This window comes from Colletotrichum gloeosporioides (assembly GCF_011800055.1).
Source record: "Colletotrichum gloeosporioides strain Lc1 chromosome Unknown consensus_37, whole genome shotgun sequence".
NCBI classification, from domain to species: domain Eukaryota; kingdom Fungi; phylum Ascomycota; class Sordariomycetes; order Glomerellales; family Glomerellaceae; genus Colletotrichum; species Colletotrichum gloeosporioides.
In genome coordinates, this window is record NW_025544682.1 from 31,817 (window position 1) to 44,607 (window position 12,791).

At 52.9% G+C, this 12,791-nt stretch overlaps 2 protein-coding genes across 2 annotated transcripts; one reads left to right on the top strand and one right to left on the bottom strand.

Annotated features, from left to right (window-relative positions):
• Positions 1-4,615: 4,615 nt before the first annotated feature.
• GCG54_00004319 (uncharacterized protein) lies at positions 4,616-5,943 on the top strand (the record flags this gene model as incomplete). Its single annotated transcript, XM_045404370.1, has 2 exons — positions 4,616-4,684; positions 4,882-5,943. The coding sequence occupies 2 exons, from the start codon at positions 4,616-4,618 to the stop codon at positions 5,941-5,943; spliced, it is 1,131 nt and encodes a 376-aa protein (XP_045265154.1).
• Positions 5,944-10,059: 4,116 nt separating this feature from the next.
• Positions 10,060-11,121, bottom strand: GCG54_00004320 (uncharacterized protein; the record flags this gene model as incomplete). The annotated part of the gene is made up of 1 exon (XM_045404371.1): positions 10,060-11,121. One exon carries the CDS (start codon positions 11,119-11,121, stop codon positions 10,060-10,062), a length of 1,062 nt encoding a protein of 353 aa, XP_045265155.1.
• Between the last annotated feature and the right edge of the window lie 1,670 nt (positions 11,122-12,791).

A 12,791-nucleotide genomic window follows, 5' to 3' on the forward strand; every position in this document is an offset into this window, starting at 1 on the left:
ACTGTTGTACCTCGAGGTATTTGTTTCACGCTCCAGCTAGTTGGCAAGCTAGATTGGCGCGGACTCTTTGCTCCGTCCTAACGTCGAGAGATGCCAATTATTAATGTTCGTTTGGCGACAGCCAAAGGCCCAGGAGTGCGAGCAGAGCGCACCCGAAACGACAGTTCCTGTGGCCATTACCGCTCTCCATTAGAGCTGCTGATCGATCTTGATGTGACGTCAAATCCCAGAGACTCGGGAGCATGGCAAGCGCCATTTCAGACAGACGGATCAACTGAAGGCATTGCCCGTTCGACGACATTGCCATTCGTAGAACCGGATGGTTTAGATGGAGGAGGCGAAACGTTGGTTGCAAAGGCCAGCGTCTCTGTTGCAGGCGTTGCACCCAAAGACGCCTCAACCTTTCGACGGCAATGCAGCGTAGGATAATAGTGATGAGAAAGCAAGCTTCGTCCCCCTCATTAGTTCCCCCTCTCTTTCAGCGGGGTAACAGCTGTTCGTTGCATGGCTTGGGTCGACTGCCTGATGTAATTCGCAGTCCGTGCCCATTTCAAGTAATTGTGAGACTGGGGAGCCCTGGAAGCTGTCACGTCTTTTTGGGCGCATGTACTGCGTTTGTAGTGCGCACCTTGCTTGCTTCCCATTCCATTAGCCGTTTGACGATTCTCCTGTAGCATGTGCTTGTGAGCTGGTCTATGCATGTTCACAGGCAGCCTTGCTAAAGTTTGCATCTTCAAAATGGCTTTTTGTGCCTTAGCCTTTGCCATGTGTTGAGCGCTATGCCAGTCGGAGATGTTGCTGGCGAAATTTGAGGTGGTTCGTTAGTCTGAGCCCAGGCTCTCGAAAACATCCGTCTTGTTTGCGTATTCGTTGTCTGTCTTTTGGGTTGCGCTGATAGCTGATCGAGCATGCCACGGTCGTGTCGGATTTAACGCGATATCAGGTGCCACGTTCCCCGGCTGTTCTGGGAACAGCCATCCCGTCCAGGTTGGCGTGACCCCGGCGACGCTTTTTCCCTGAAAGGTGGCAGTCGCGAAACGCGAAGCCTCTATGGAGGTCGCGGCGCAGTTGGCCGAGCCTTAGCTTCAATAGCTTGTGGGCTTTTTCCCGATCAACAGCGAGGCCATGATCCTTGAGCGAGCCCGGGAAATTGGGCCTTTAATGGTTCGAGCGGGCGGCCGGGCGATACCTCGTAGCCCATTTCCTAATTGCAGAGACGGACGGTTCCTCGCTGTGCAGTAAAGCACGGTTGGGTGCAACTAGGCGTGGCAGGGCAGTAGGCTTGATTCCACGGTGAAGAACCATTCGTGGGTATCGACGTACCCAATCTTGTCAGAACGGTGGGTTTTTTATGCTTCGCCAGATGCTGGAATATTCCGCCGAAGATGGCATGCGGCAACCCAATCGCCAGCAAGCTAGGGACCCTGGCAGTCCATGTCGGACCCTGAGGATCGATATCTGGGCCCCGGTTGGCCGAGTCCACTCCTGGTAGCCGAGGAGCGGACGCGGAGGGATTAGAACACCGAGCATTAGAGCAGTCGGACAAACGATTCGAGGTGTCCTGCCGCCAGGGGCTGCGCCGAGTGCTCTGATTCGGTCATCGGGGTTTGGAACTCACCAAGTCTTCGATTGGACGCTAGATGGCAGACAATCCGTTCGGCGAAAGAGGGGCAACGGTATCAACAGTATTAAACAGAAAGGTTGGCTGTGAGGGTGTGGTCGAGTATTGAGCGACATCCACAACGTAAGCGCATGGCCTTGGTGGTCCATCAGATACAATGCACGGGATTGATAGGAACGGGTATTCCGATTTCAGAGCGCCCGTGGCTTGTGGTCGAGGGCATCTGGCGCGACAGAGTTCTGGAGCTGCGAAAGCATGTCGGCGTGATGGAGAAATGATGGCACACGTATGTACTGGCCATGCAGCCAAGGTTGTGCTTTGTATCCGTACGTCGTAGGTAGTTTGTAAGGGCCAAGCGGCGCGGTGGTGCCTGTGTCAGTTTCTGTGCTTCTGTGTGGTCAGCCGGAGTAAACTCCAGGGAAGCGAGGTGGGATGAGAAGTATGTACCGGGGGGTTTGATATTGGTTGGGTGCTTGGCCATTTGCGGGCGGCGCAACAGCTCATCTCAAGGGGAGAGCAAGAAGGGCGGTGTCGACCCATGAATGTCTCTCTTGCGCATGGGAACGGAGCGGAGGCAGGGACGGCGAATCTGTGCGAAGTACAGCGCCTTCTTGTTTTGTCTCATGGTCGTGCATGTTTGTTTGCGGAGAAGTGGGAAAGTTGAACGAGACGATGCATCAATTGCCTGGTGCACGTTAGTAGGGAGGTAGGCAGGTCGGCAGGTCGGCAGGCACGGCTGTATGTACCTGACATGTCGACATTGTCTACCTTACCAGGCCGCTCGTTCCATCGTGGCAGCCGGGCAACCTTGTCCGAAGGGATTTGAGGAGTGTCGAGGAGGTCTAAAGAAGAATAGCCGCAAGCTTGCATGGTGGGGGATGTCTTGCCATAGACACTTACATACTAATTAAGAATCAGGCACAGAGGCGTCTTTGGAGATTTGTTCGCAGCTCAAGCTTTTGGAGCTCGAAGCTGTCTTGGCTGCTTACTTTTGGAAGCCACAGCAAAGTTGCAGCTGCTAGCAAGCATGAGGTTCGGGCTGAGGCAATGGACACCTCTGGACCAGCCATGGCGACATGCAGGCAGCTCAGGGAAACAGCTCTCATGCAGATGCAGGCGCAATAGCAGACGCGGACGGAATTGGGGAAAGGGGGGTGAGAGAGAGTTGAAGGGCACACAGGTGGCAGAAGGGTTATCGTCAGGCCTGCTCTCTGCTGTCTGGCTTTTGCTTGCTTTCTCTGCCCCTTGTGGGCGACGAGATGGTGTTTAGCGGGAAGGAAAAGAAAGGATGGAGATAGCGTGATGGTGTGCCTGGCTGCTGCTGCTACTGCTGTTGCTGAGACTTGCACACTGGATGAAGTGTTGCTTCCATTATCATGACATCCATGGATCCGGTCTGTACGAGCATGGCATCTACCCACAAAGTACTACCTACTTCCTGCGCTGCTTGCCTCTCCGTTGCGTGGGCAGGTACGAATTCGCAGTGTCTCTCTCCTCTCCCTCCTTCCTCTGGCTGCACAATATTTACGTATGAATTGCATTTTTGGAAAGAAAGAATGGGGACTGGAGGGAGCTCCTGCTAGGATTGGGCCTGCAGGAGCACACCCGGGGCTCCCTCCCGCCCTGTCGGTTGCGCGTGTGGGGCCTGGAGGTCGAGCGCGAGCCCGAGCTTGGATCGCCCCACTCGGTCTGTGCCCCACTCCATGTCCTTCCACGTCCACGTCCACGTCCACGTTCAGCCGTGGACAGCGGTGGTGCCTTCTGGGTGCGGTGCGTGTGCACCATCCCAGCCAGCACCTTCTTTTCTGCCCACCACCAGCCGTCCTCCGGTGTCCCTTCCTTCCTGCCCTTTCTGTTGCCCAACATTGACCGCGTCCCATGGAAGTCACCCTTGAGGCGAAGCCACGCAGCTGCCCTCCAGCGACCCCTGCCCGTCGTGCCGCCAAAACGACCCGGCCCTAGTCCGAAAGCGGTAGGGTACGAGAAAGAAGAGGGGAAAGGGCTGGCAGGTTCACGGTGTTCCCCCCTCCCGCGCACCCAAACCACCCAAACCAAACCCTCTAGTGTCGATTCACCAGTGACCCGGCCGATACCTCTGGGCGGGGCGTGGTTTTAACACAGCGACCCTCTGTCATCGAGATCGATCAACAGAGCGTAACCCGATCAAACGCTCCCAGATCGTCTAGCGATCGAAACCAGGCGAGTGACACTTGCCCTTTCCGCTACCACATGCCTGTCCGCCACTGCAGCAGTGCAGCTCTGCTACCGCTCCAGAGTCCGGTGTCCAGCAGCCAGCCCTCCTTCGCTTTCCCATACACTGCCCGCCCGTGGACCAATGTACCCGGGCAATGTACCGCCCCCCTCAGCGCCCTTTGGAGCCTATCCTGGACTTCCTGGGGCCCTGTCTCTCGCTGCTTCTCGCTCCAGTAACCCGGCAGCCAGCAAAAGCAACCAGCCAAAGCCCGCACCGCACCGCACCACATTCGCGCTTTCCCACCTGCTTCCGCATGGAACATTGCTCCAATTTGCTCTCTCTGTTTTAGTGCTGGGGGAGGGGAGGGGGGGCACTTGCCATACTTTTTGTGCTGTCCCATCGTTCTAGACCGATCCCCGAGGAGCACGAACCCTGGGTTTGTATAAGACTTGGAGGCGGCCCAGTGGCACTCTTTACCTTTCTGTCCTCCCCCCAACCTTTTTGGTACATCACTCCCGAAGCTCTTTCACCACCGTGAAGCTATCACGACTCACGCGAGTACCAATTTATTGACGACGAATAAGCCATCGACGCAACACCGCTTGAGAATCAGGCGGTTTTGGCTTCACAGGTTCTAGCCATTTTGAAGCTCATTGGCCGCCTTCCAATCCTACGAACGCCTCACCTTCACCTATCGAACTTTGCACTTGTCGAAGTGACTTCTTCGATCCGAAGTCTGAATACCTTTACTCAATTTACATATCACACGGCGATCCCCAACGTCGACAACGTCAGCAAATATGCCCAAGCGATCATTGGACGCAAGCAATATTTCGCCCAGCATGGCTATGGACAGGGGTCAGAAGAAGGTACGACTCTCAGGGCCAGTTCTGGTGCTTGGCTGCCATTCCCCTTTTATATGCTTTCGTGTCGTATTTTTCCCACTCGTCAATCTTGTCCCGAGATCCCATGCGGCCCGCTCGTATGCGTCCGCCACCCTTGCATGACGGCTTCACACCACAAGGTTTTAACTCTCCCCGACTTTGGCTGACTATGAGCGTCACAGACTGAGCGCTCTCATGAAGAGAACCAGGAGAGGGCGTACATTGCCGCCTCTCGGCGAGCTGACCGGAGTATTGAGGCTCGCGTGCAGTCTGCCAAGATGGCCAGCGAGATCCATAAGAAGCGTACCGGCAAGGGCTTCAAGATTTCTGAGGCTATCGTCCAAGCCGAGGAGATGTACGAGGAAGAGGAAGACGACATGCCGAGATCTTACCGCATGCTGGCAGCCCACTTGCAGACTGGTTCACCCGAGTTTGACTACCGAGTGAACGCCTTCCTCGCGAACCGTGTGGCGATGGCCAGCATGGTCGCTGGTCTTCGTAACCAGGAATGGGCCGACAACCCGATCAACAAGATGTTTGCTGAGCAATTCCCCAACGCCACCAAACAGGCTCAAGCACTATCCCACAACTTGACCAATTCCATGTACTATCAGCCCGTCGCTCCCAGCAACGCTCGTCATCAGCAAGCTCAATCCGAGGCTGCTGCGACTAGCCCAATGTCGCCGACCTTCAGCACGGTGAACTTCCAGCAAGGAACGCAGCAACGAGAGAGGACGCAGTCTGTGGCCTCCCCGATGGACATGTCTACACCGGTAGCCCGTGACCCTGCCACCTCGCCACCAGCATTGTCTCCATCCTCGGAGGCTGCCGTTGCCACCCCGTCGACCCGATCCGCGTCCACCTTCCCGTCCCCAATGACGAGCCTGGATGCAAGCCTGTTCCCGCCAGAGTCCTCATTCACGTCTGAGTTGCCCATGGATGCGAAGATGATGGTACCAAACTTTGACATGAATGACCCCATGTCACAGATGTTCATGGGAAACCCCTACCAACAGCAGGCGTGGTATCCAGACATGGCTGATCTGAAACACGATTCCACGATGGACAACCCGACGCTGTCATCACACGAGTATTTCAACGGCCACCTGAACCCGTACACCCAACGATTTGACGACGGGCACAGCGAGTGCACCACACCGGGGCCGAGCGCCACTGAGAACTGGGAGTCATTTCTTGACTTTGGCGATCATAACGAGAGCGGTACCGTCGACCCGTCCTTGTAATGGACAAGCACGGGCATAACACCCTCCCGTGTCTGTAGGATTGTAATGTGGAGGAAATGAATCTGGACACGAAATGATGAAGTGACCTACTGGTTCATGAGCAAAGACTTTTTAGAGTTAGCATTGCATGGTCGGTCACAAAGGGATACCCGGGGGTGATATTGGCTATTTCACGAATCACGCGGGCGTTTGGGGTTTTTATCGGATACCTCTTACCCATGACTTGATGGGTTTCGGCAAATTTTATTTAAGGTCACATGTCCTTTATATGGACTCAGGGGATTATGCCCCTTTTTCTTTCAACAATCGGAAGCCGTCGGAGGACATGAATCGAACACGCTGAAGCAAGGCCAATGTTTGGTTGTCGAAGGATGGAAGAGGACGTGTGCCGTCCTGTACGTGGAGATGCGGAAGTTGGTCGAAATCTCGAGTCACGGTATGAATGGGCATGGAGGAAGGCAGTGAGAAAAAAAAAGGAAAGAACCACGTATGAAGAAAAGAGTCGTTGGCAAGGCCTCGCCACATGGCGACGACAGTGCGAAAGTAGAGAGCTGGAACATGCATCTACCGGCGAGGCTTTGAAGTCGGGACTGCCGAAAAAAAGTAACAATAAGAAAAAACACTGATTCATTACCAATACTTGTTCCATATGCTCCTTGTTTTTTTGATATGTTTGCTGGCTTTTCCAGACGATGAGGAACAGCGGGTATCTGCGGCCCCGCCCCGTGGTTCAGGTGGCAAACTCGGCGCCCGCCGTCGAAGCCACCGACCCGAGAGTATCGGTTTTCTGACTCACCTGGTGAAAAGCATACTCTTTGACGAAGGGCGTTTGAGCTGATATTGTGGGGTCGACGCCGCGCTTTAGCGGCGCAGCACGCAAGTTCCTGATACCTCGCGCTGCGGTGCCCGCGAGCAAGTCTATGGACATGAGAACCAACGCATGGGCGTCGGTTTAAAGTCGCCAGAGGGGGGTTGCCTTTGGGGATAAACGGGCAGAGATGAAGAAGGCGGATGAGGGACGACCTACGGGGTGCTGTTTGGCGGACCTCGTGGTATTGATGCGCCACCGTTGATGGGGGCGTGTTCTGGGCGGCCTGTTCATGCAGCTTTGCACCAGAACGTGGCTCGACAGGAAAACTCGATTTGTAGTTCTGTTCACCCTGGGGTTCACGCTTGTTTTATATTTTCTTCAGTGGTGGTGTGAAGGTAGGCGATGTTCATCTGTGAGCTTGAGGTATGTATGTCGTGTGGCTGCTTCGGTGTCGTGGAGGTGGCGAGGTGCCTCTGGTTTGTGTGCGTGGGTGAAGCGTGGTCGCTCATTGGACGATGTATATAATGCTGCTTTCTTCATTTGGAGGTGACGGATCGAAGACACACCAACACGCCGAATTCTAATTCGACGTGTAGTCCTGTTTGTGTTATCTCGATTCTCGTGGTGCGGTTGGAATGCATGGGGTGCCTCGTGAGTAGTCGGTCACCATGACGAATGGTTCCTGCTGTCAGACCTCTTGCCGTGATGGCATATATGGACGGATCAGTCCAGGACGATAAAGAGGGAGACTGGCGAAGTCTTCACGATGTTCTCGTGAAAAGGTTCTGCCGCTTCTAGACCTCGGAATTATCAAGACGAGTGGCTCGAGTAACTCAGCATCAACAACTCCAAGAGATGCGATAGCTACATTATCTCCTGGTTCTGTACAAGATCAGTGCTTTGGGAGGTTTTATACTTGTCTTTTACATGCGTGTTCACGCTTGGCGACGGTGGGTGCATGGGTGTTGATGGGGATGTAAAATGTGCTGAGGTGGTGAGTGGGAAGCGAAAGAACCACAGCAAAATGTGGTGTCTCCTGGCCATAGACTGAGCATGTCTTGTCTCCGTGTCTTGCCTTCAATTATAGAGGTTTCATCAGTTGAGTGTCTGATTTGAGACTACTGATGGTTCATAGCTTGCTACGAGGGGTTCTAATCAAGGCGGCGACGCTGATGAAGGGCACCGGCGATGTCGTTGAGTCGATAGGTTTAGACTCTTCGAAATACAAACTTTGATGCTGAAATCTAGCTGGATGGGGTTATGAAAGTCACATCAAATGAGTGTTGGTATTATGGAAAAGCGAGCAACAAATGACAGATGGGTGAGGATTGTAAAGCTTTCGGTCCACACGGGGATTGGAGCACTCTCACCGGGTGGTGATCAGGAAATACTGCGAAAGTTGAAAGTCGTCAAGAGCCTGGGTATAGTAGCCGGTTGAGTGTATTACCACAAGATAGCGGCGAAGAAGGATGGCAGCACTCTGGAAAGGGTCTTTTGATCACGAGAGGGATCTAGGGCGGCTTTATTGTCCTTTACAATTTGCGCCACAGCTTAACATCGCGAGCTTTGCTCTCACCAAGAGACCTGCCGAATTGGGGTCGCCTGGTCGATGGCCTTTGTCAACCCCGTTTACGAAGATGATTTATACCCATTAGTAGATAGATGGTTTGATTCGGCGGAATCGCTACCTTAGGACACTGTGTTTTGTTACAAGAGGAATATTGCCAGCGCGTCTACGAAACGCAAGCCAAATGGCGCGGCTGTGGTTTGAATCATTCTACACCACAATACCTTACTAGAAAGACGTTAATATGAGCGTGGGACGCCTCGGAGAGTCATTTCATTATGACAGCCTTCCTGATGATGAGATAATTCTTTCAAATTCGGACTGAAGAATTCATGGACGGAGGATGGCGGCAGATCAGCGTGCCGTCAACATATCGCTGACTGACTTTGGCGTCTCTGAACTCCTGGAGAATGTTGCGACATGGGTGAATCTTTAGTGTTCTAAAAATAAGAGAAGATGTTTTGCCACATCGATAGGGACTTTTCAACCTTGTATGTCTTTCCCACGCTTTTACAGCCCCTTTCCCGCTCATCGGCCCTCGTCAACCAGCGGCAGGAAATTTAGCGGCACGTATGACGCACCCGCATTCCAAGCTTGAAGTTCGTCGTAATCGCAGCGTCGTGTGTCTGTTGTCCAAGCCAAACACACACAGCCGTCGCTTTCCGAGGGACGCGACCCCGCTCGGTGACCCCGCGCCCGGAAACACGGACTTCGGGGCCCACTTTCTCGGCGCCGGGCGGATTGAAGTTTGCGACTTCTTCGGTTAACTCTTGTTCGCCAGCCTACGGTGCATGCGGGCATTTAAACGCTTCAAATCTTTCATGGTCTGAAGTCAACCAATGTGACCTTTCGGCGATTGTGGTCGTAATCAGCAAAGCTAAAATGATTACAAGTCGATGTGACTGTATTGCGCGGTCGTCAACTGAAAAGTGCACACGAACGCCAATATGAACGTCATATCTGCCTGTCGTTTCTATTCATCTCTGCGTATTTCGCATGCTAAGCATGCTAATAATCACGGCACGATCAAGGTGCAAGAATACCATGCCTCGGCAACACGGACTCCGTTAATCACGCAGCCATGGATGGTGAAGCTTGGTACCTGAACCAGTGTTCGGCTGCGTAAACCGGACCCTTCGCTTTGGGCTCATATTACTTGGTTGCTAAACCATCTGAGAGATAGATCGCATGAGCATTTCTCGTAGCTCCCTTGTTTAGACATCTGGCTGTGGAACGCCTCGGCGACGAATTGTCGGTTAAAGTAGAGTATTCTAATTGGGCCTCGGTATCGACGCATAGTAGTTATTGGGATCGTTGTCTTGGGCGCCACCGCCCGTTTGGGAGATCCGATAATTTCTGCTTCAAGGCTACTTGCTATGGCAGCCACCATGGATGCGGTTTATATTTGTGGACCTCACTATTGGAAACACATAGTCGTAGAACCTGTCCACATCGACCGAATAAGTGCAAAGTATCAAAAGTGAGGGAGTGGGACGTCTGGTATAAGACAGATAACGATCGTTTGAACTGAATGAATCTTATCTCAGTAAAGAGGAATTCGCACAGACGTCTGCCAAATAACACAAAGTCAGCCAGATATCTCTTCCTACTCGCCGGATTGGCTTGATAACACGCTAATTCCCATTGGCAAGCGACTTCGTCGTTGCAGCTATCGATGCCTTAAATTTGAAAAAAGAAAAACACAGAATTGATCTCAAGAAGGGCTGACGCCACAACTCTAAGCCCTCAAACCGACCAGCCAGTTTGTGAGAGTTCTTTCTGTGGGTTTGAGACGATCAGGGAGTGTTTCTCTGAAAGTGATGAAGCCAGTGCGGTGAAAAACGTCTCTCTCCTGGACCTCACCGGTGATAACTAATGTATCTCCTGCCCCATGCAGGTGCCCGTTGATCAACAGCGCCTGGTTCCACGTTTGCTTGTTCTCTATCCCGGCAGAAGCAATCTCCACCCCAAATATTGTCACGCTCGTCTCCAGTTTCATCTTCCACCGTCCATCCTCTTCTCTCCGGACTCGGCACTCCACGGCTCTAACCCTCAGCAATCCACTATCATCCACCCTTGAGTGCTCACCGAGCGGTCTGGTCGTGCTGGCTGTGTCTCCCAGCGTCCACTGGCCGTCATCTCCTCTCTGAGCCTTCGGGAGCCAGCAGGCGCCCGGCTTTTGGCTGGGAGGCATGGCCATGATGGATGCCAACACAGAGGTCGTCTTGAACACCCTTGTGGCGGCCTCCTCAAAGCCTATGCCATACTCCACGGCAACTGCCTCTCCTGGCTGTAGCATTCCCAGGACACCGTATACCAGATCTTCCTCCACAGCACATTTCCTAGCCCCCATATCCTTCCAGAATTCTACCAGCGACGCCTTCCCTTCACCGTACCTTTCCATGGCTCTAGCGGCACTGCTGAACGGGTGGTTACCCACTCTTGCCCGAGCCTCTCCATCACCGACAGAAAGAATACGCCCGTTCTTGTTTCGGGACACTGCCACTCTGCCTGCGATAGCCTCTGGACGTCTCACCATCAACATCAACAAGAGACTGTATTCTTGCTGGCTTATGACGCCGTCTTTCCCCACGAGCAGCAGATTCTTCGAAAGGGCTGCCTCTTGGTACGTCCACACGCGTGACTTCCACACACTCTGGTCCACCGCTTGTAAAGTAGCTTGCCACATGTCCATATCGTGCGGTATATCTCTCTTGCCTCTCCCGAAGCAAGTTTCTGAGATTTCGGCCTCCTTCAAGAGAGCGATGCAGACCGCGGCTCCCTCATAGTACTCTGCCATCCTCGGAATCTCGGCTTGCTTGTCTTCGATAGAGTCTTGCTTGACACACTGCTGGTCTATCCATATTGCAGTGATGCCAGTTCCCTCAAGAATCCCACGACACGTATCGACGACTTGTCCTGGGTCATCCCATTGTGTCCATACATAGGATACGATGGCGTATCGCTGTCGATTTTTAGGCTCTGTCACTTCCCCAGTGAGCAGGCTTAGCAGTCGGGTGGGCTGTCCCAAGGTATATGCTCCTCTAAGCACATACTCCGCATCCTCTGATAGCCGCGGACTGCTCGGATGCCCACTCCCCGCGCCTGCCTGTAACCCTGACTTCTGTTTAGAGATATCGATCGCTCTTGGATGAGCACTGCCATGCCTTTTCCTGCCCATCTTGAAGCATCGAGCTTGTCAGGTGAAGAAAACCAATGCACTTCAATCAGGCAGTTGGTTCCGTCTACAGCTTCGTGAACTGCAGACCTACCATCGCCTTGAGTTCGACTACTTCACGTACTGCGGGGAAGGAGGGATGTAGCGTATGGGTGCAAGACTGATCAAGAGTTTTTGGGGAGACCCTAGTGGTACTGCAGTCCAGACGAGTAAGGAAAGCGGTAAGATAAGGACTCAAACTCCGAGAGGTCAACTCGTAACAAAGACAACTGCAATAAGTGTTAAGAAAAAGGAGGAAAGAAAGTGCTTACTTATCCCACTCGTGCCGGTGATGTGGCTACAGTCACGTGGGATTCTACGACCTCTCGCCAATGGTAGAAGGTGTCGTTGGTTGGTTGGCTGTCGGTGGGGTATGGAAGAGCATGACCGAAGTTCCAGAGTGCTGACAATCCAGCAAGAATTGCGTTGTTTCAACATCAATAAACCAGCGCAGAAGATCCGCCCCTCGGTTTAACGAGACTCGCAGTTGCAAACCTCGTTTTGACATTGGCAAAACCAACCCGATCACGACACCGACCCAATATCCCGATGCTTGTGCGTCTGCCTCTACGTGTCGTTGGCGCCTGAGTATGAGGCCTTGTTGATGCCACCAGTGCTTCGCACGCCGTCGCTGAAATTTTCAGTCTTTCGCGAGATAATAGAAATTTCTACAATAACACGAAATCGTGAAATTAAGACTCGGCCGTCAGATTGATTTTGGGGAGATACGCAAGGGCGCATAGAGGAGCATATATTTTTATCCAAGGTTTAAATCCGACTCCTAAACAGGCAATTGCGGATTGCGATACAAACGAAGACTGAAACCACAGGGATGAGAACACTCCCAAACAATCGCGAATTGGGATGCCAGGCTTCCAGTCGCTCGGAAACGTCCAAGTCTACACAACATTAAGACTCCATTTTAGCACCGCGGCTATCCATGTACAGAAGCCACATCGTGACGTCGAATACACCGGCAATGTTTAACGCAGACAGAGACAGACGGGAGATACCACTATAGATTGTAGAGACGCTCTTGAGAGACAATATGGCTTCGGCGTTCGATATCGTGCATGGGTGAGTGATGGACGGCTACGAAATCCCGACTATGCAATGAAGGAGGTTTTGCGAGACGCCATTCTTGAGGAACCAGAAGCTATTTGTTACATGATTTTAAGTATTTATTTCGGTCGATCCGATACGCGCAAGTGCAAATGGGATCGATCTGTCATCACAGCAATTTCTTCCCACAA